Source organism: Mauremys reevesii, linkage group 1 (assembly GCF_016161935.1).
Source record: "Mauremys reevesii isolate NIE-2019 linkage group 1, ASM1616193v1, whole genome shotgun sequence".
Lineage (NCBI taxonomy): Eukaryota > Metazoa > Chordata > Testudines > Geoemydidae > Mauremys > Mauremys reevesii.
In genome coordinates this window covers 4,553,805-4,574,712 of record NC_052623.1, presented here as the reverse complement: position 1 = coordinate 4,574,712, position 20,908 = coordinate 4,553,805, and the positions used below count along the sequence as shown (strand labels likewise).

General features: G+C 44.9%; 2 protein-coding genes across 2 annotated transcripts; both read right to left on the bottom strand.

Annotated features, from left to right (window-relative positions):
- Positions 1–2,406: 2,406 nt before the first annotated feature.
- LOC120396873 (olfactory receptor 52R1-like) lies at positions 2,407–3,354 on the bottom strand. Its single transcript, XM_039522061.1, has one exon. The coding sequence runs from the start codon at positions 3,352–3,354 to the stop codon at positions 2,407–2,409; it is 948 nt and encodes a 315-aa protein (XP_039377995.1).
- Positions 3,355–16,415: 13,061 nt separating this feature from the next.
- LOC120397545 (olfactory receptor 52R1-like) lies at positions 16,416–17,363 on the bottom strand. Its single transcript, XM_039523539.1, has one exon. The coding sequence runs from the start codon at positions 17,361–17,363 to the stop codon at positions 16,416–16,418; it is 948 nt and encodes a 315-aa protein (XP_039379473.1).
- Positions 17,364–20,908: the final 3,545 nt, after the last annotated feature.

Below are 20,908 nucleotides of genomic sequence, written 5' to 3'. Positions count from 1 at the left end.
CAGATATGAAAAGGTTTGGGGAAAACTGCAGCCAGAACCTCCTGTTGAAGTTGTGGAGGAGATGGAATAGGGGCTGCAAGCTTGCACATTGTAGATAGGCATCTGCCAGAGTCTGCCTCATGCCACAAAATGGGTAGGCATCTGGAATGGGGGTGAACTGTGCCACGTACTGTGCCTGTGCTCATGGATCCAGGAAGGAGCCACCAACCGATAACCCGGTGGGCCGTGGGACTGGGATGGAGTACCCTTTAGGGGCTGCTCTCCTCCCTCCACCTCCCTTTCCCTTTCTGGAGATAGAAATGGGTTACGTGGTGCCACCAGTGCAGTCTTTGCACTGGTGGTCTTCTCCCTCTTTGTCCATCCACGTCGGCCATAGGGTCGTAACAGGGGCCCAGCCAGATGTTTATCATGGATCCACTACCCCGTCCCCCACTGTGCTGTAGGATGAGCTTCACCATTTTGTGGTAGACACCTGTCATTTCAATGGCAAGGTGAAGCTCCCTCTCCAGTGTTGTGAAGACTTCCATCTTGTCCTCTTGGCCATGAGGGCTGTTTTGGATGAGTGGAGGGGTATCAGGAGGTAGGCCATCCTGGTCTCCCGGTGGGCCCACAACTTCTGTGACAAGCCTTTCAGTGATTTTTGTAAGGCCAGCTGGGGATCCTCCTGCCCGCAAGAATGAAGCCAACCATCTTTTGAACATTGAACACCAGAGGCTCTAGAGTGGGTCTCCACAGTTGTCAGTTGCTCTCTTTCCTTTGTGACGTAGAAAACCCAAATATGGATCCAGCCACCGAGAATTCTTGGTGGCTGGAATGGGGGGACTGGGTATATTTTAGACACCTCAGCGCTCATGCGGCTGGTGTGGCCATCCTGTTCTCCCCCAACCTAGAGCCTGATATGCTAGGAGTAGATGAGGTCATCTCAGGTTGCCTACTACACTCCAGGCCTCTATGGAGAGGCTGACAGTGACTCTGTTCAATAGCTATCCCCTGAATGCAGACCCGGAGTGTGTCTGCATTCAGGGGATAGATTAACAGGTCGTGCAACCATCACTCGGATGACAATTCCACTTTTACCTAAATACAGGTGGAAGTCAAATGGTTTTGCTACTCCTGGTTGGACTGCATGGATGTATTCTATTTCGATCTTGCCTGGGCCCATTCTTCCAGCATTTGGCCGGTCCAGTTCTTGAACCACCATTTAGTGGACATGATGGCGTCTTTCATCTCAGAGCTCACCTAGGGCTCTTCAAACTTCAGACCCCCCTGAAGGTCTGAAGGACCTACTCCAGCAGGTAGGGGCCACCTTATTGCCTACCATTGGAATTTTCCTTGAATGGGTCATACAAGAGGGTGCTCTGCATTCACCCCTCATCCCAGGACCTCTGGAATTGTTGATTGGGCTCCTGTCCTATGAGTCCCCCTAAACCGCCTCCCTTTCCTAACCCATGTGGGCTGCACGCCCTGCAGCTTGTTCATTTCTGAAATCCTCCAAGAGAACAACTTTACATGCTCATGCTCCACATGCTTCACTTCCACAGTTGCACTGATACCATGGGGTGGGACCTAGTCCCACCTTCGGAGGGTGAGGAACCCCAGTTGGGCCAGAATGTACTCCATCCCAGTCCCACGGCCCACTGGGTTATCGGTTGGTTTCTCCTTCCTGGATCCATGAGCACAGGCACAGTACGTGGCACAGTTCACCCCTGAGCTATCCCTCCCCCCATGTATCTGCCTCCTGCTGTAACAAATTATTCCCCATTCCCCTCCCAGAGCCGAGATAGATCCCAGGAGTCCTGATGGGGTCTCTCTCTCCACAGAATTGGTAAGAACGTAAAAATAAATATTAAAATGTTAACACTAACCAGTGTCCCTTATGTGACTTGCCATAAGATGTGAGAACACATTGGTTGTAGAGATGACTGAGACACAATTGACAACGGGAGGGGAAGACAGGAGCAAGTGACGGGGCAGCACCTTGGGGAGAAGACACACAGTGGGGTCGAGTCTTGACAGAAGAGATGAGGCAAGATTGTAATTTCAGGGATGCAGCTATCAGCAATTAGAAAGGTGGCCACCCAGTCTAGTGTACATAGACTCTCTCCAAAGAGTTAGTAACAAAGTAAGAATAAACATTACAATTTTAACACTAATAGTGATCTTAAGTGACTTGCAAAATTGCAATTTCAGGGATACAGCTATCAGCAATTAGAAAGTTGGTAACCCGATCTAGTACATAGACTGACTCCCCAGTTCATCGCATTGACACAGCACAGTAAACAAAGGAAAGGGCTTAATCTCACTTTTACTGTCCAGAAAGTGATTCAGGGAAGAGGCCACAGCACCATGCACCAGCCAGCTCTGCACAGACCTCAATCTGAGAGCCAGAGCACAAGGAGGAAACTTTTAGGTCTCTTTATGCGTAAAGAGGTGGAGCAGCCTGCCCCGTATTTGTTTGGTCCTCATCCCGTAAATGATGGGATGTAGCACAGGGGGCACCAGGAGGTAAACATTGGCAATGAGAACGAGGAAATGCGGTGGCACATTGTGGCCAAACCTCTGTGTGAAAGCGGAGAAGAAATCTGGTATATACAAGGCTAAGATGGCACAAAGATGAGAGATGCAGGTCCCAAAAGTTTTGAGCCGGGCATCCTTTGTGGGGAGACGGAAAATGGCCCGGAGGATCAGAGTATAGGACACAGCGATAAAAAACACGTCAAATCCAATCACAGAGAAAAGATTAAACAAGCCATAGTAACTACCGATGCCGATGTCAGCACAGGCCAGCTTCACCACAGCTATAAACCGACAGTAGGAGTGTGGGATGATGTTGGTTCTGCAATATGGCCACTGCCTCGCCAGGAAGGGATAGGGTAATGGGAGTATGCCACTGCGCAACACCAAGACCAGGCCTATCTTGGCTACAACAGAGTTTGTCAGGATGGTGGAATGTCTCAGGGGATGGCAGATGGCCACGTAGCGATCGAAAGCCAGGGAAATAAGGATTCCAGACTCCATCGCTGAGAAGGAGTGAACAAAGTACATCTGGGTGAGGCAGGCACTGAAACTGATCTCCCTGAAATTGAACCAGAAGATGCTCAGCATTTTGGGCATGGTGGATGTGGAAATGAGCAGGTCGGTGACGGCCAGCATGCAGAGGAAATAGTACATGGGCTCATGGAGGCTCGGCTCCCTCTTCACGATGAACAGGATGGTGAAGTTCCCCAAGATGGCTATGGCGTACATAGCACAGAAGGGGATAGAGATCCATATATGGGCTTCCTCCAGGCCAGGAATGCCAAGTAGGATGAAGGTGGAGGGGTTGGTCAAGTCGGTTGTGTTGGAATCTGACATGGATGAGCAGAGAAAGTGTCCAACTTTAACTTTGAGGCAGAACAGTGTCTTCTGCATGTACCGTAAGTTCTCCTTACTTTCTGTGAGTTCTCAGCCTCTTGGGTGATGATTGTAGTAGAAATGCCTGAATGGAGAGACAACATTAATGTGATACACTATATGCACTAAAGAAGGCTGTTCTCATGGAAGAAGCAGATTGATCACTCTTCACACACTGAAATAATGACAGACATTTTCATTATTCAAAGAAAATAACGATGAACCCCACTAAATCCAATTCCATATTTTGTGGTCCTCCCTGAATTAATAATTCCTACACTTTTTGGTGAGGGAACCTTAAGAGGCAGCAGCAGGAAACACAAGTGTGGATACTGGTTATCCGTCATTGTTCTTTTATGCAATGAGAGCCAGGATAGGGAGTTCCCCATTCATTCAGTTGCTCAAAAACTGAGAGTGGAAAAGAACAAAGTTTTGCCAAGAGTTATGCTGGGAGAAACATCCCAACTAGAACATACCTCAGGGAAAAGACCTGGGCCCCATTGATAGCAGCTCAAGAGAAACACCTGCTCAATCGCAGCAGTGGACCAACCAATGGCAGTGTTCAGATCCCTAAGGTATGGGATGGAGAATAACAGGTTCGGGATATTTGTTCAGTTTGGTCACTCCGTCCCTACTAAGGATATTACATATATAAATTGGATTTTCAAATCAGGTTCTGAGAATGGCGGAGGCTGCCATATGCAAATATATAGAAAACCCTGGAACTCTTTAGTTTACACAAGAAACAAAGAAGGGAGCATATGATAAAGGAGAGGAAAATAAAAAGTGAAACTGATTTACATGCAAATGGACATTTCCCAACCAGTACTATCTATAGAGACTGACTGCCCCAAGAGGACTAATTCTCCAAAGCTGAGGAAAATTGTCAGCAAAACTGACTGGGAGAAAAAATTGAGACAGAAAAATATGAGTGAAAATTGGTTGTTCTTTGATAACAGTTTATTTAGATAGCGGAAAAATCATGATTCCATACTCAAAGTGAACAACTTTGGGTAAAAATGCAGTTCAGTGGTAAAATGAAGGCAGCAATTGAAGGGAGGGGGAAGCAATATGTAACAAAGAGGAAAAATGGAAAATAGATAGCTACAACTAGAAATCGGAAGTTATGAAAATTGATTAGGGACTTTAAGTCGTCAGGGAAAACTCCATGTTTAGCAGGGCTATTGATCACAAAAGGGAGGTTATTAGGGATATTAACAAAAAGAAAAATCCTAGGAAACTTTTATGTCAATTCTTGTGTTAAATGTAAAGTATTAAAAAATAAAGGGAAAGGTCTTTGGGTTGTTTTTTGTTTGTTTGTTTTTAATAAAAGAATTGACAAGGTTAGGAAAGAATGGGAAAGCTTTTACGGGATTAGTTCAAGAAAAAGTCTTTCATCCTTTTATGAGCATACACATTGATTGATCAAAGGTACAACTTTGGTACATCAAGGGGACCACAAAGATCCAGTGAACTTTGATTTCTCAGAGGCAATTGATTTAGTAGGGGAAAATACTGAGTTAAAAAAATTAATACCCTAATATATCAGTAGTGAACATGTAAAATGGACTGGAAACCGGCTAACTGGTGGATCTCAGAAAACCATAGTCAATAGTCCTTAATCAATAAATGGGGCTGTTTGTAGTGGGGTTCTGTAGGGATCAGTTCTAGGCCTGATGCTATTCAATATTTTAATCAATGATCTGGAAGGAAATAGAAAATCCCTGCAGATATAATTCCTCTTGATATGGAGCATTTGGTAATAGGGCCTAATGCAAATAAAATGTTTTAATACAATCAAATGCAAAATTATCCTCTCGGAACAGGGACTGCAGGCCAGATGCCCACACAAAAGCACTGTATTATGGAACACAAGGAATCTGAAAAGGATTTATGGGTCATTGTGGACTCCCAACTCATTGTGAGCTCCCAGTGAGACACTGTAGAATCATAGAATCATAGAATCTCAGGGTTGGAAGGGACCTCAGGAGGTCATCTAGTCCAACCCCCTGCTCAAAGCAGGACCAAACCCAACTAAATCATCCCAGCCAGGGCTTTGTCAAGCCTGACCTTAAAAACCTCTAAGGAAGGAGATTCCACTACCTCCCTAGGGAACCCATTCCAGTTCTTCACCACCCTACTAGTGAAAAAGTTTTTCCTAATATCCATCCTAAACCTCCCCCTCTGCCACTTGAGACCATTACTCCTTGTTCTGTCATCTTCTACCACTGAGAACAGTTTAGATCCATCCTCTTTGGAACCCCCTTTCAGGTAGTTGGAAGCAGCTATCAAATCCCCCCTCATTCTTCTCTTCTGCAGACTAAACAATCCCAGTTCCCTCAGCCTCTCCTCATAAGTCATGTGCTCCATATCCCTAATCATTTTTGTTGCCCTCCGCTGGACTCTCTCCAATTTATCCACATTCTTCTTGTAGTGTGGGGCCCAAAACTGGACACAGTACTCCAGATGAGGCCTCACCAGTGCTGAATAGAGGGGAATGATCACTTCCCTCGATCTGCTGGAAATGCCCCTACTTATACAACCCAAAATGCCATTAGCCTTCTTGGCAACGAGGGCACACTGTTGACTCATATTCAGCTTTTCGTCCACCATAACCCCTAGGTCCTTTTCTGCAGAACTGCTGCCCAGCTATTCGGTCCCTAGTCTGTAGCAGTGCATAAGGGGATGATGTGGTCCTCAGATGCATAAACAGGGGAATGGTGAGTTAGAGCAGGGGGAAGGATTTTACTTTTGCACATGGGATTGATAAAACAAACTGCATCCAGTTCTGGGGTCTACATCTGAAAATAGATGTTGAAAATTTGGAGAGGGTGCAGAAAAGACCCACAAAAATGATTGCTGGGTAGAGAAAAAGCTGGACCGTATACTTCTAGGTGTATATCTTTGACTTATCAAAAGATTTATCAAGCGGAGGCTTTCATGTGGAGAAAACGATGAGTAATAACGGGCTCTGTAATCTACTAGGGAAAGGCTGAGCAAGACCAAAGGGCTGAAAGCTGAAGCCAGGTAAATTCCAGCTAGAAATCAGGGCCAAATATTGAGCACTGAGGGTGATTAATCACTGGGACACACTGAGAAGGGAAGTGTTTGGTTCTCCAATTTCCCATATTGGCAGATCCAGACCAGATGTTTTTCCTTAACATCCACTTGAAGGTTGTTTACACTTAAAATACTACAGATGTGCTGCCATAGCGCTTCAGTATAGACACTACTTACACAGATGGAAGGGTTCTCCCCTCAGCACAGGTAATCCCAGAGAGGAGGTAGCTAGCTTAATAGAAGAATTCATCTCATGCTGTCTACACCAGGGCACAGCTTATCCAACAAGTTCTTGGAATATATGGGAGACACTTTCCCCCCCCAGAAGCTGGAGAAAGCTAATAGGAGAGAGGCTGTTCTAGACTTGATTTTGACAAACAAGGAGGAACTGGTTGAGACTTTGAAAGTGGAAGACAGCTCAGGTGAACGTGATCATGAAATGACTGAGGGGGGACATGATAATAATTTTCAAATACCTAAAAGGTTGTTACAAGGAGGGAGACAATTTATTCCTCTTAACCTCTGATGATAGGTCAAAAAGCAATGGAGTTAAATTGCAGCAAGGGCCATTTAGGTCTGACATTAAGAAAAACTTCCTAAATGTTAGAGTCTTTAAGCGCTGGAATAAATTTCTAGGAAGATTCTAGATTCTCCATCATTGGAGATTTTTAAGAGCAGGTTAGACAAACACCTGTCAGGGATGTTATAGATGGTGCTGGTCCTGCCAGTTCTGTGATTCTATGATATAGCTACATGTCTTTGGGGTGTGGATTTTTTTGTCTGTTTAAAAATAAGCAAATCCAATCTTAGGTTATATTAGCAGAAATATAAAATGCAAATCATGGTACGTGATAATATTCTTCTACGTGGTGTGATCTAAATTGGAGTAATGTGTCCAATTTTGCTCACCAATATATAGAAAGGATGTAGAGAAACTGGAAAGGCTCCATAGCCAAGTGGCCAATGTTATGCAAGGGATGGAATGCAAGCCGTATGAGCAAGCTGAAGGCATCAGTATGTTTATTTGGAAAAAGGAGACTAATAGGGGACATGATAGTGGTATTCAACTACTTAAAAGGCATCCATAAAAAGGTGGAGGAAAGTTATTCTGTTTTACTGGAGAGGGGCAGGACAAGAGGCAATGGGTTGAAACTCCAGTCATAGCAGTTTAAATTACATTTCAAGAAAATCTTCCTAACTTTAAGTACAGGAAGCCAATGGAACAGACTCCCAGGGAAGTCATGGAAGCACCTCCTGTGGAGGTTTTCCAAAGACATGTGAATAGCCACCGGTCTTAGATGGCTAAGACAAAACAAATCCTGCATCTTGTCAGGGATAGACTAGCTGCCCTTTGTGCTCCCTTACAACTCCATGGCGCTATCATTCTATGATATAAAATCCAGGTGTAGACCAGGTCTTACTCAAACACAAGTCACACACACGTCTTTCAGCTCAATACAGAGTTAATTGAGTGAAATTTAATGGGCCTGTGTTTTACAGGAGGTCAGACTGGATGATCAAATGGTCCTTTCTGATCTTAAACCCTATGGATCTATTGATAAAGAAAGTAGATCAGGCATTTATATTAAATGTGTCTCATAACATGAACAAGGGAACATTTAGTTAAATTGAAAGTCTGAACATATAACATTGAGAAAAGGTAATTGATATTTGCCCTGTAGAATTCCTTGCTACCAACATTATTGGAGTGAAGAGCATAGAAGAATGGGAATCACAAATGGATTGTCCATTGTATGTGGTGTTGGTGGAATCACCTGTAGTTTTGGTGTCTGACATCTTCATTAGAAGACCTCATTTTCAGCTACTTTTAAGTTTGCCAAATTTTGGGTGTTTGGACTGAGATTTCCCAGGCTGGGTATCTGCTTCGAGCAGAATTGTTTTTTGAAAGTTTCATGCATAAAAGTTCATCAGGCTTCTTGAATGAAGTTTTGAGAAAATATGTTACCCATGCTGAAACATTCTCATTATTGTTCCGGTGAGGAACAGTAGTACCTCCAAGCTTTCCAGCAGATAAAAGTCAGGTAACAGCCCCTGTCCCCTTGCCCCTTTAACAGACAGAGCCCTGAAATGCAAGAGGAGGGGGTGACAGTGTCTGTGCATTAACACACAGCTGGCTCCTGACATCTGTACTCAGTTCTTACTCCAAGGGAATTTTGCCTCAGTGGGGCCTGAGCAAGGTATGGGCCTTGTATTGCACATCTACTAACGGCCTTGTATTGCACATCTACTAACGGCTTTCATCCTGAAGGATTCACTGTGCCACTGAAATGCACAACCTTGGGGCTGGAGTCCATCAGGCTGGATGAGCAGGGTGCACAGAAATTAGTGACATTTTGGCCAGAGATTCTTTAGCAAACTCATCACTTATGGCAAGGGCCCTGGGGTGTGTCATGGTTATGCAGAGAGGAAAGAAACACAGACTTACTCTCTATCCCTCCATACCAATGTTGCACAGGGTTTCTTGATCAGGTGAGCGCCTCAGCAAGAGATGGGTACCTGTGAATCCTGAGATGGAAGTGTCCCTGCTAGGAATCGCCCTCAGGTATCCGTGACCCACACCTCTCTCAACTGAGCATCTTCAGCAACATCCCATGGCAAGAGCCGACACAGGGGTGTGCACAATTTCTAATATAGCTCTGTGTAATCCCAGTGGGGTTCACTCAGCCTCTAGAGAAGAGAGGATCTGAATGCAAAGAGGCTGTAGACAAGCCTGTCTCCACTTCTGTGCTAATTATCCAGCTTTAGGAGTAAACAGTAATTAAGGAACCTTCCCAAAGGGAGATGAGAACTCCTGGGATCTGTGTTGAGTCAGAGAGGAATTGGCTATTTTGGGTATTTGTATATATTTATAAAATATAGTTGATGAGAAAGAAAATAAGGGTTAATTCCTAGATGTCTATAGGCTCTGGTACCTGAAAATGCCCAGGATGTATGGGTAGATAGGAGACAGACAGATCTGGAGAAAGATGACTGCGGGAGACATGAGAACTTTCTACAGACATATGGGGCATGTCCATATGGGATCTGAGATCAATATATCTCCTCAGTATCATCATACTCTGCAGCACCCTTCATTGGAGGATCTTCAAAACAATTAGGAAAGGAAAGTCATTATGAAAATATAACCAGTATACACATAGGTAAACTGAGGCATGAGGAGATCTAAGCTGGTGAAGGTCACACACAGAATGGGAGACACAATGACAGACAGAGCCCAGGAGTCCTGACTTCCCTGCTGTAACCACAGTCTCTCTGTCACACCAAGAGGGAAATGGACTCCCAGGACTGTTCATTGAGCGGGATGCACAGGAAAGGCTGGAAGAGGCAGCCTTTAGCCATTGACATCCTTTCAAAGTGAATCTGAGGTTTTCAGAACTAGCTGGACTGTGTGAGCTCCCGCTCCTGTGAGGTGTGAACTCCAGGACTCCACTTCTGCTGCCACTCAGAAACCTACCAACACATCACAGTCACTGGGGGCGCTTCAGGGGAACAGACTTAGGCTACGTCCACAATGGCAGATGTAACGATCCGGGAGTTAACCCCCCCTCAGAGAGCGCTGCTGGGATCGTGCTGCTGTGTTTTCACACTGTCAGCTGCCAGCGCAGTGGCACGGCCACACTGACGGCCCTTATGTCAGAGGCAGACTGCTTCAGCCCACATTTTCCACCACTTGTAAGCGTATGGGGGACTCACCTCTGTGGCACCTCCTGCTGGTCGCTTCTGGGAATTAGCTTGTCCAGCCTCCGGAGCGCCCTCTGCAGGCTGGTGTCCCACTGCCGGTTGGCCCCCGTGTCCCTCCCAGACCCAGTTCCCCATTATCTGGGGTGCTGCCCCCTGGCAATAACCCCTTACTCTCAGGGTCTCCCCTCCCCAGGGAACCTCACCCACTAGCTCTTATTGGAGCCCTGTTACTGTCTTGGCCTTTACAGCATGCTCTGGCCCAGAGCTGCACAGGTTGACTGTGAAGAAATACTTTTTTTTACTTTTGTTTCAAATCTGCTGCCAATTAATTTCATTGGGTGACCCCCAGTTCTTCTGTTATGTGAAGGAGTAAATAACATTTCCTTATTCTTTTTTTTTCACACCAAGCATGATTTTACAGACCTCATATCCCACCTTAGTCATCTCTTGTCCAAGCTGAAAAGTCCCAGAGTTTTTAATCTCTCCTCATATGGAAAATGTTACATACCCCTAATCATTTTTGTTACCATTCTCTGTGCCTTTTCCAATTTCAGTCTATCTTTTTTGAGGTGGGGCGATCAGATCTGCACACAGTAATAAGTATGTGGATGTACAAGGGGTTGATATAGAGGCAATATGATATTTTCTATCTCATTATCTATCATTTCTTAATGATTCCAAATATTCTTTTAGCGTATTTGTTTGCCACTGCACATTGATGAGATAGTTTAACCCTATTTATGCATGTGTGATTCTATGAACTGTCTGTATACTTTGGTCTTTTGTTTTCTCCTGCACTCTTTGCTCACACACCTTGTGCTCAGAGGCAGGACTTTGGGGCAGAGGCATCTGTCAATAAATAGGTTAATCTTTAAAGACAATCAGCCCAAAAGAGGTTTCAGGTGGACAGAAGAAGTGAGTAACTACATTCTAGATGAAACTGGTTTCTTCCAGCTTCTCTGCTGAGAGGTGAGCATGGAAGTAATGGAACCTCTCCAGAAGAGGGATCAGAGAGAGGAAGTGTTGTTCAGCTCTTCAAAACCAGATAGACTGGATGAGTCAGGAGAAGCTGGGGCAGGACAGAGGCACAATTGGCAGAGGGGACTCTTGGGTTGCAGAGCTCTGGCTGCAGCAGAGAGACAGATTCCAGATGCAGGAAAAGCCATGAGTTGCAAGAGGGACAAAGTATGCTCCAGGGACGTGTGGACAAAGTGATGGCTATGGGAAACCTAATCCCAACTATACAATTTGTCAGAGGATGTCATGAAGGCCAAGAATATTACAGCTTTCAAAAATAACTAGAAGAATTCATGGAGGACAGGTCCATCAATGACTATTCACCAGGATGGGCAGGGATGATGTCCCTAGCCTCTGTTTGCCGGAGGCTGGGAAAGGGTGATGGGGAATGGGTCACTTGATAAGTATCTGTTCTGTTCATTCCCTCTGTGTTGTGTTTACCTGGATCTAGGTATAGCTTCTGCTTTCTAAAGTAGAGGAACTGTTTTAGCAACTTGTGAATGGGGTTCCAAGGTGGCCCACTCCACTCAGTTAGGGCAAACAGCAAAGAATGGGGCAGACAATTCCCCCAAATGGGTGGTTATTGTAACACATGGATTTACCAAGTCAGCAACAAAACAGCTTTCACAATGCTTTACTGCTTACACAGAAGCCAAAACACAGGTCCCTTAAAGCCACCCAGCCTTGGGCTTCCACCCAGACAGCCAAGTCAGGTATGATGATGATTATTGAAAATCCTTTTCATCATATAATAACGTTTTACAAACACTAAAGGATTGTACACATCACCTCCCAGGTGAATGAATGTTTCAGATAACACTCAAATATTCATTTACAGCCAATTATTATTAATTAATCTAAGATTTATTTTAAAAGAGAGAGTACTGGTTAAAAGAGAATTATACACAAAGACACGATTAGAGTTTTTAAGTCAGGTTTATATTAGAGATGGCTGGCTTCAAAGTTAGATAAAGATCTTACAAAATTATTCAAGAGATTAAAGTCCATTGTTGAAATATTCATTATCAGAGCTGTCCAGAGTATAAGAGGAGACCAGAGTCTTGTGTCTCAAGCTTCTCCCGATGATGCTTAAGCAGATCTGAGATAAAAAAGATCAGACTCCAAGAGCTCTTTATACAGTCCCTGGGCAGCACAGCAGCCCTTGGGTCAACAATAGGCTTTTGAAGTAATCTACTATTTCGAGGTGGGCAAACAGTGGCCTGCGGGCCACATCCTGCCCGTGGGACCCTCCTGTCCAACCCCTGAGCTCCTGGCCTGGCAGGCTGGTCCCTGGTTCCTCCCTTCCTTTTCCCCCTCCCCTCCAGCCTCAGCTCGCTTGCTCATCCGCCGGCACAATGCTCTGGGTGGTGGGGCTGCGAGATCCTGGGGCAGGAGTCCCGTGACGGTGTCAGAGGGCAAGAAGCAGGTGGTGCATGGATACAGGGCGGGTGCTGGCTCATGCCTGACTGTTTGGGAAAGCACAGCCTCCCCAAACTGGCCCTCTGTACAATTTTTGAAACTTAATGTGGCCCTCAGGCCAAAAAGTTTGCCCACCCCTGTTCTATTTCCGAAACCTCACTGGTAATTAATTACCTGGATTAATATAAGATTATTATATATTAAGCAGTTAAAGAGAGGTCACCAGAAACTTTAAAGAGACATATAGAAAATGAGATTATTGCACACAAATTCTATCTAATAATATTTCCTTTTCATCTCTGAATTAGCCAATAATGCTCCAGACAGGAATCATTTGGTTACACTGTTCACCTCTAACAAGCTGATGGTAAACGTAGACTACTAGAGTCATGAACTTCTTCCAGTTCTTTGATAATACAAGTCTACATATGAAAGCTCCAGCCTACTTAAGGTGGAATTGCCCAAATTACCATTTACATACTTTTCTAACCTAACTCTAAGGAGTGAATCTGGGTCAATAGCCTGCAAGTTGCTTAACTCTTTCTGACCATGTGTCACACAACCCCTTTTGCAAGGCCTGGGGTTAAGTGATCATGTGAACCAAAAAGGAGAAACTGGAACCAGCGTTTGCCCAAGGGGGAGCTCTGGGAAGGGTGGGCTGAAGCAATTGGAGAGTCTGGGGGAGCTGAGTCAAAGCTAGTGTCAGGGCCTTGGTGGTTGGCGGGCAGGTTTCTGCTCCCAGAGGGAGGCACTAGAACGGAAGCGGCACTGCGAGAGTGGGCCTGGAAACCCAGAGCCAGAGGCAGGGCCTGAACAGTGCTGTGACTCAAAATCACAGGGGTCTTTTTTGTGGGCCCCAAACACACTCAGCTGGTGAGTGTCCAGCTTCACAAGCTTGAGCGCGGCTGTGACAGCAAACCTGGAGCTGCTACACAGATGTGGAAGGGGAGTAGGGCTGGCCCCCCCCACCCCGTCTCTCCTGGTGCATTTAGGTCCTGCTCTGTCTTTCCTTTGTAACTCACCTCCACACACATACGTGCCTCCTTCTCTCTGTCACTATTAAGTCCCTGGCCATTACCAACTAGCAGCCTGCAGCTGTGGTACCCTATAGTCTAGCCTACTTGCTTCCCTATATATCATATCTTATAAGTTCCTTATTTTGTTAGGGTTTGATTATTTGTTTTATTAATAAGTTTACAGATTTACATTAGAGTATATTTCACCTGTAACACAAGGGATCTGCAGGCCACATCCTGTATGTTGAGCTAAAGCAGGTAGCAGATATGAAAAGGTTTGGGGAAAAGTGCAGCCAGAACCTCCTGTTGAAGTTGTGGAGGAGTTGGAATAGGGGCTGCAACCTTGCACATTGTAGATAGGCATCTGCCAGAGTTTGCCTCATGCCTCAAAATGGGTAGGCATCTGGAATGGGGGTGAACTGTGCTCATGGATCCATGAAGGAGCCACCAACCGATAACCCGGTGGGCCGTGGGACTGGGATGGAGTACATTCTGGCCCAACTGGGGTTCCTCACCCTCCGAAGGTGGGACTAGGTTCCACCCCATGGTATCAGGCAACTGTGGAAGTGAAGCATGTGGAGCATGAGCATGTAAAGTTGTTCTCTTGGAGGAGTTCAGGAATGAACAAGCTGCAGGGCGTGCAGCCCACATGGGTTATGAAAGGGAGGCGGTTTGGGGGGACTCATAGGACAGGAGCCCAATCAACAATTCCAGAGGTCCTGGGATGAGGGGTGAATGCAGAGCACCTTCTTGTATGACCCATTCAAGGAAAATCCCAATGGTAGGCAATAAGGTGGCCCCCCATCTCCTGGAGTATGCTCAGGGGGGTCTGAAGTTTGAAGAGCCCCAGGTGAGCTCCGAGACGAAAGACGCCATCGTGTCCACTAAATGGTGGTTCAAGAACTGGACCGGTCAAATGCTGGAAGAATGGGCCAGGGCAAGATGGAAATAGAATACATCCATGCAGTCCAACCAGGAGTAGCAAAACCATTTGACCTCCACCTGTATTTAGGTAAAAGTGGAATTGTCATCCGGGTGATGGTTGCACGACCTGTTAATAGAAAAACACACACTCTGGGTCGGCATTCAGGTGATAGATATTGAAAAGAGTGACTGTCAGCCTCTCCATACAGGCCTGGAGTGTAGTAGGCAACCTGAGATGACCTCATCTACTCCCAGAATATCAGGCTCTAGGTTGGGGGAGAACAGGATGGCCACCCCAGCCGCATGAGCGCTGAGGTGTCTAAAATATACCCAGTCCCCCCATTCCAGCCAGCAAGGAGTCTCGGTGGCTGGATCCATATTTGGGTTTCCTACGTCACAAAGGAAAGAGAGCAACTGACAACTGTGGAGACCCACTCTAGAGCCTCTGGTGTTCAATGTTGAAAAGACGGTTGGCTTCATTCTTGCGGGCAGGAGGATCCCCAGCTGGCCTTACAAAAATCACTGACCAACCTGAAAGGCTTGTCACAGAAGTTGTGGGCCCACCGGGAGACCAGGATGGCCTACCTCCTGATACCCCTCCACTCATCCAAAACAGCCCTCATGGCCAAGAGGACAAGATGGAAGTCTTCACAACACTGGAGAGGGAGCTTCACCTTGCCATTGAAACGACAGGTGTCTATCACAAAATGGTGAAGCTCATCCTACAGCACAGTGGGGGATGGGGTAGTGGATCCATGATAATCATCTGGCTGGGCCCCTGTTAAGACCCTATGGCCGACGTGGATGGACAAAGAGGGAGAAGACCACCAGTGCAAAGACTGCACTGGTGGCACCACGTAACCCATTTCTATCTCCAGAAAGGGAAAGGGAGGTGGAGGGAGGAGAGCAGGTCCTAAATGGTCAGGGCAGGGAGACAAAAAAAACAGCTCCCTGAGGTTCGTCATAGGACAGGAAAAATGAGAAAGCCCCTGGGTGGCAGTGGTATGGAAGATGGGGGAAGGGAGAGGGGCACAGAAGCCCTACTCATTTTTACCTCCTTCTCCACATGAATCACAGGCTGATTGCCATGTTCAATTAATTCCCTCTGAAGCATCTGGCACTGGGCATTGTCAGAAGACAGGCTACTGGGCTACATGGACCATTGGTTTTACCCAGTATGGCCATTCTGAACTTCTTATTTAGACCTCAGATGTATCTGCCTCCTGCTGTAACAAATTATTCCCCTCCCAGAGCCGAGATAGATCCCAGGAGTCCTGACGGGGTCTCTCTCTCCACAGAATTGGTAAGAACGTAAAAATAAATATTAAAATGTTAACACTAACCAGTGTCCCTTATGTGACTTGCCATAAGATGTGAGAACACATTGGTTGTAGAGATGACAGAGACACAATTGACAACGGGAGGGGAAGACAGGAGCAAGTGACGGGGCAGCACCTTGGGGAGAAGACACACAGTGGGGTCGAGACTTGACAGAAGAGATGAGGCAAGATTGTAATTTCAGGGATGCAGCTATCAGCAATTGGAAAGGTGGCCACCCAGTCTAGTGTACATAGACTCTCTCCACAGAGTTAGTAACAAAGTAAGAATAAACATTACAATTTTAACACTAATAGTGATCTTAAGTGACTTGCAAGATTGCAATTTCAGGGATACAGCTATCAGCAATTAGAAAGTTGGTTACCCGATCTAGTACATAGACTGACTCCCCAGTTCATCGCATTGACACAGCACAGTAAGCACAGGAAAGGGTTTAATCTCAATTTTACTGTCCAGGAAGTGATTCAGGGAAGAGGCCACAGCACCATGCACCAGCCAGCTCTGCACAGACATCAATCTGAGAGCCAGAGCACAAGGAGGAAACTTTTAGGTCTCTTTATGTGTAAAGAGGTGGAGCAGCCTGCCCCGGATTTGTTTGGTCCTCACCCCGTAAATGATGGGGTGTAGCACGGGAGGCACCAGGAGGTTAACATTGGCAATGAGGACAAGGAAATGCAGTGGCACATTGTGGCCAAACCTCTGTGTGAAAGCGGAGAAGAAATCTGGTATATACAAAGCTAAGATGGCACAAAGATGAGAGATGCAGGTCCCAAAAGTTTTGAGCCGGGCATCCTTTGTGGGGAGACGGAAAATGGCCCGGAGGATCAGAGTATAGGACACAGCGATAAAAAACACGTCAAATCCGATCACAGAGAAAAGATTAAACAAGCCATAGTAACTACTGATGCGGATGTCAGCACAGGCCAGCTTCACCACAGCTATAAACCGACAGTAGGAGTATGGGATGATGTTGGTTCTGCAATATGGCCACTGCCTCGCCAGGAAGGGAAAGGGTAATGTGAGTATGCCACTGCGCAGCACCAAGACCAGGCCTATCTTGGCTACAACAGAGTTTGTCAGGATGGTGGAATGTCTCAGGGGATGGCAGATGGCCACGTAGCGATCGAAAGCCAGGGAAATAAGGATTCCAGACTCCATCGCTGAGAAGGAGTGAACAAAGTACATCTGGGTGAGGCAGGCACTGAAACTGATCTCCCTTGAATTGAACCAGAAGATGCTCAGCATTTTGGGCATGGTGGATGTGGAAATGAGCAGGTCAGTGACGGCCAGCATGCAGAGGAAATAGTACATGGGCTCATGGAGGCTCGGCTCCCTCTTCACGATGAACAGGATGGTGAAGTTCCCCAAGATGGCTATGGCGTACATAGCACAGAAGGGGATGGAGTTCCAGATATGGGCTGCCTCCAGGCCGGGAATGCCAAGTAGGATGAAGGTGGAGGGGTTGGTTAAGTTGGTTGTGTTGGAATCTGACATGGATTAGCAGAGAAAGTGTCCAACTTTAACTTTGAGGCAGAACAGTGTCTCCTGCATGTACCGTAAGTTCTCCTTCTTTCTGTGGGTTCTCAGCCTCTTGGGTGATGATTGTAGTAGAAATGCCTGAATGGAAAGACAACATTAATGTGATACACTATATGCACTAAAGAAGGCTGTTCTCATGGAAGAAGCAGATTGATCACTCTTCACACACTGAAATAATGACAGACATTTTCATTATTCAAAGAAAATAACGATGAACCCCACTAAATCCAATTCCATATTTTGTGGTCCTCCCTGAATTAATAATTCCTACACTTTTTGGTGAGGGAACCTTAAGAGGCAGCAGCAGGAAACACAAGTGTGGATACTGGTTATCCGTCATTGTTCTTTTATGCAATGAGAGCCAGGATAGGGAGTTCCCCATTCATTCAGTTGCTCAAAAACTGAGAGTGGAAAAGAACAAAGTTTTGCCAAGAGTTATGCTGGGAGAAACATCCCAACTAGAACATACCTCAGGGAAAAGACCTGGGCCCCATTGATAGCAGCTCAAGAGAAACACCTGCTCAATCGCAGCAGTGGACCAACCAATGGCAGTGTTCAGATCCCTAAGATATGGGATGGAGAATAACAGGTTCGGGATATTTGTTCAGTTTTGGTCACTCCATCTCTACAAAGGATATAACATCTATAAATTGGATTTTCAAATCAGGTTCTGAGAATGGCGGAGGCTGCCATATGCAAATATATAGAAAACCCTGGAACTCTTTAGTTTACACAAGAAACAAAGAAGGGAGCATATGATAAAGGAGAGGAAAATAAAAAGTGAAACTGATTTACATGCAAATGGACATTTCCCAGCCAGTACTATCTATAGAGACTGACTGCTCCAAGAGGACTAATTCTCCAAAGCTGAGGAAAATTGTCAGCAAAACTGACTGGGAGAAAAAATTGAGACAGAAAAATATGAATGAAAATTGGTTGTTCTTTGACAACAGTTTATTAGATAGCGGAACAATCATGATTCCACACTCACAGTGAACAACTTTGGGTAAAAATGCAGTTCAGTGGTAAAATGAAGGCAGCAATTGAAGGGAGGGGGAAGCAATATGTAACAAAGAGGAAAAATGGAAAATAGAAACAACTAGAAATCGGAAGTTATGAAAATTGATTAGGGACTTTAAGTCGTCAGGGAAAATTCCATGTTTAGCAGGGCTATTGATCACAAAAGGGAGGTTATTAGGGATATTAACAAAAAGAAAAATCCTAGGAAAGTTTTATGTCAATTCTTGTGTTAAATGTAAAGTATTAAAAAATAAAGGGAAAGGTCTTTGGGTTGTTTTTGTTTGTTTGTTTTTAATAAAAGTATTGACAAGGTTAAGAAAGAATGGGAAAGCTTTTACGGGATTAGTTCAAGAAAAAGTCTAGAAATGTAAGTAATGCCAGTCACCAACAGGGTTTATGCAAAACAGGTCTTATCAAATAAACCTGATTTCATCCTTTTATGAGCATACACATTGATTGATCAAAGGTACATCAAGGGACCCACAAAGATCCAATGAACTTTGATTTCTCAGAGGCAATTGATTTAGTAGGGGAAAATACTGAGTTAAAAAAATTAATACCCTAATATATCAGTAGTGAACATGTAAAATGGACTGGAAACCGGCTAACTGGTGGATCTCAGAAAACCGTAGTCAATAGTCCTTCATCAATAAATGGGGCTGTTTGTAGTGGGGTTCTGTAGGGATCAGTTCTAGGCCTGATGCTATTCAATATTTTAATCAATGATCTGGAAGGAAATAGAAAATCCCTGCAGATATAATTCCAATTGATATGGAGCATTTGATAATAGGAGCTAATGCAAATAAAATGTTTTAATACAATCAAATGCAAAATTATCCTCTCAGAACAGGGACTGCAGGCCAGATGCCCACACAAAAGCACTGTATTATGGAACACAAGGAACCTGAAAAGGATTTATGGGTCATTGTGGACTCCCAACTAATTGTGAGCTCCCAGTGAGACACCGTAGCATAAGGGGATGATTTGGTCCTCGGATGCATAAACAGGGGAATGGTGAGTTAGAGCAGGGTGAAGGATTTTACTTTTGCACATGGGATTGGTAAAACAAACTGCAAGCAGTTCTGGGGTCTACATCTGAAAATAGATGTTGAAAAGTTGGAGAGGATGCAGAAAAGAGCCACAAAAATGATTGCTGGGTAGAGAAAAAAGCTGGACCGTATACTTCTAGGTGTATATCTTTGACTTATCAAAAGATTTATCAAGCGGAGGCTTTCATGGGGAGAAAACGATGAGTAATAACGGGCTCTGTAATCTACTAGGGAAAGGCTGAGCAAGACCAAAGGGTTGAAAGCTGAAGCCAGGTAAATTCCAGCTAGAATTCAGGGCCAAATATTAAGCACTGAGGGTGATTAATCACTGGGACACACTGAGAAGGGAAGTGTTGGGTTCTCCAATTTCCCATATTAGCAGATCCAGACCGGATGTTTTTCCTTAACATTCATTTGAAGGTTGTTTACACTTAAGATACTACAGATGTGCTGCCATAGCGCTTCAGTATAGACACTACTTACACAGATGGAAGGGTTCTCCCCTCAGCACAGGTAATCCCAGAGAGGTGGTAGCTAGCTTAATGGAAGAATTCATCTCATGATATCTACACCAGGGCACAGCTTATCCAATAAGTTCTTGGAATGTATGGGAGACACTTTTCCCCCCCAGAAGCTGGAGAAAGCTAATAGGAGAGAGGCTGTTCTAGACTTGATTTTGACAAAGGTGGAGGAACTGGTTGAGAATTTGAAAGTGGAAGACAGCTTAGGTGAAAGTGATCATGAAATGACTGAGGGGGGACATGATAATAATTTTCAAATACGTAAAAGGTTGTTACAAGGAGGGAGACAATTTATTCCTCTTAACCTCTGATGATAGGTCAAGAAGCAATGGAGTTAAATTGCAGCAAGGGCCATTTAGGTCTGACATTAAGAAAAACTTCCTAAATGTCAGAGTCTTTAAGGGCTGGAATAAATTTCCTAGGCAGATTCTAGAATCTCCATCATTGGAGATTTTTAAGAGCAGGTTAGACAAACACCTGTCAGGGATGTTATAGATGTTGCTGGTCCTGCCTGTTCTGTGATTCTATGATATAGCTACATGTTTTTGGGGTGTGGATTTTTTTGTCTGTTTAAAAATAAGCAAATCCAATCTTAGGTTATATTAGCAGAAATATAAAATGCAAATCATGGTACGTGATAATATTCTTCTACGTGGTGTGGTCTAAATTGGAGTAATGTGTCCAATTTTGCTCACCAATATATAGAAAGGATGTAGAGAAACTGGAGAGGATCCATAGCCAAGTGGCCAATGTTATGCAAGGGATGGAATGCAAGCTGTATGAGCAAGCTGAAGGCATAGGTATGTTTATTTGGAAAAAAGGAGATTAATAGGGGACATGATAGTGGTCTTCAAATACTTAAAAGGCAGCCATAAAAAGGTGGAGGAAAGTTATTCTGTCTTACTGGAGA

Coding starts and splice junctions, on each gene's coding strand:
- LOC120396873 (XM_039522061.1), bottom strand. CDS start 3,354: ATGTCAGATTCCAACACAACCGACTTGACCAACCCCTCCACCTTCATC.
- LOC120397545 (XM_039523539.1), bottom strand. CDS start 17,363: ATGTCAGATTCCAACACAACCAACTTAACCAACCCCTCCACCTTCATC.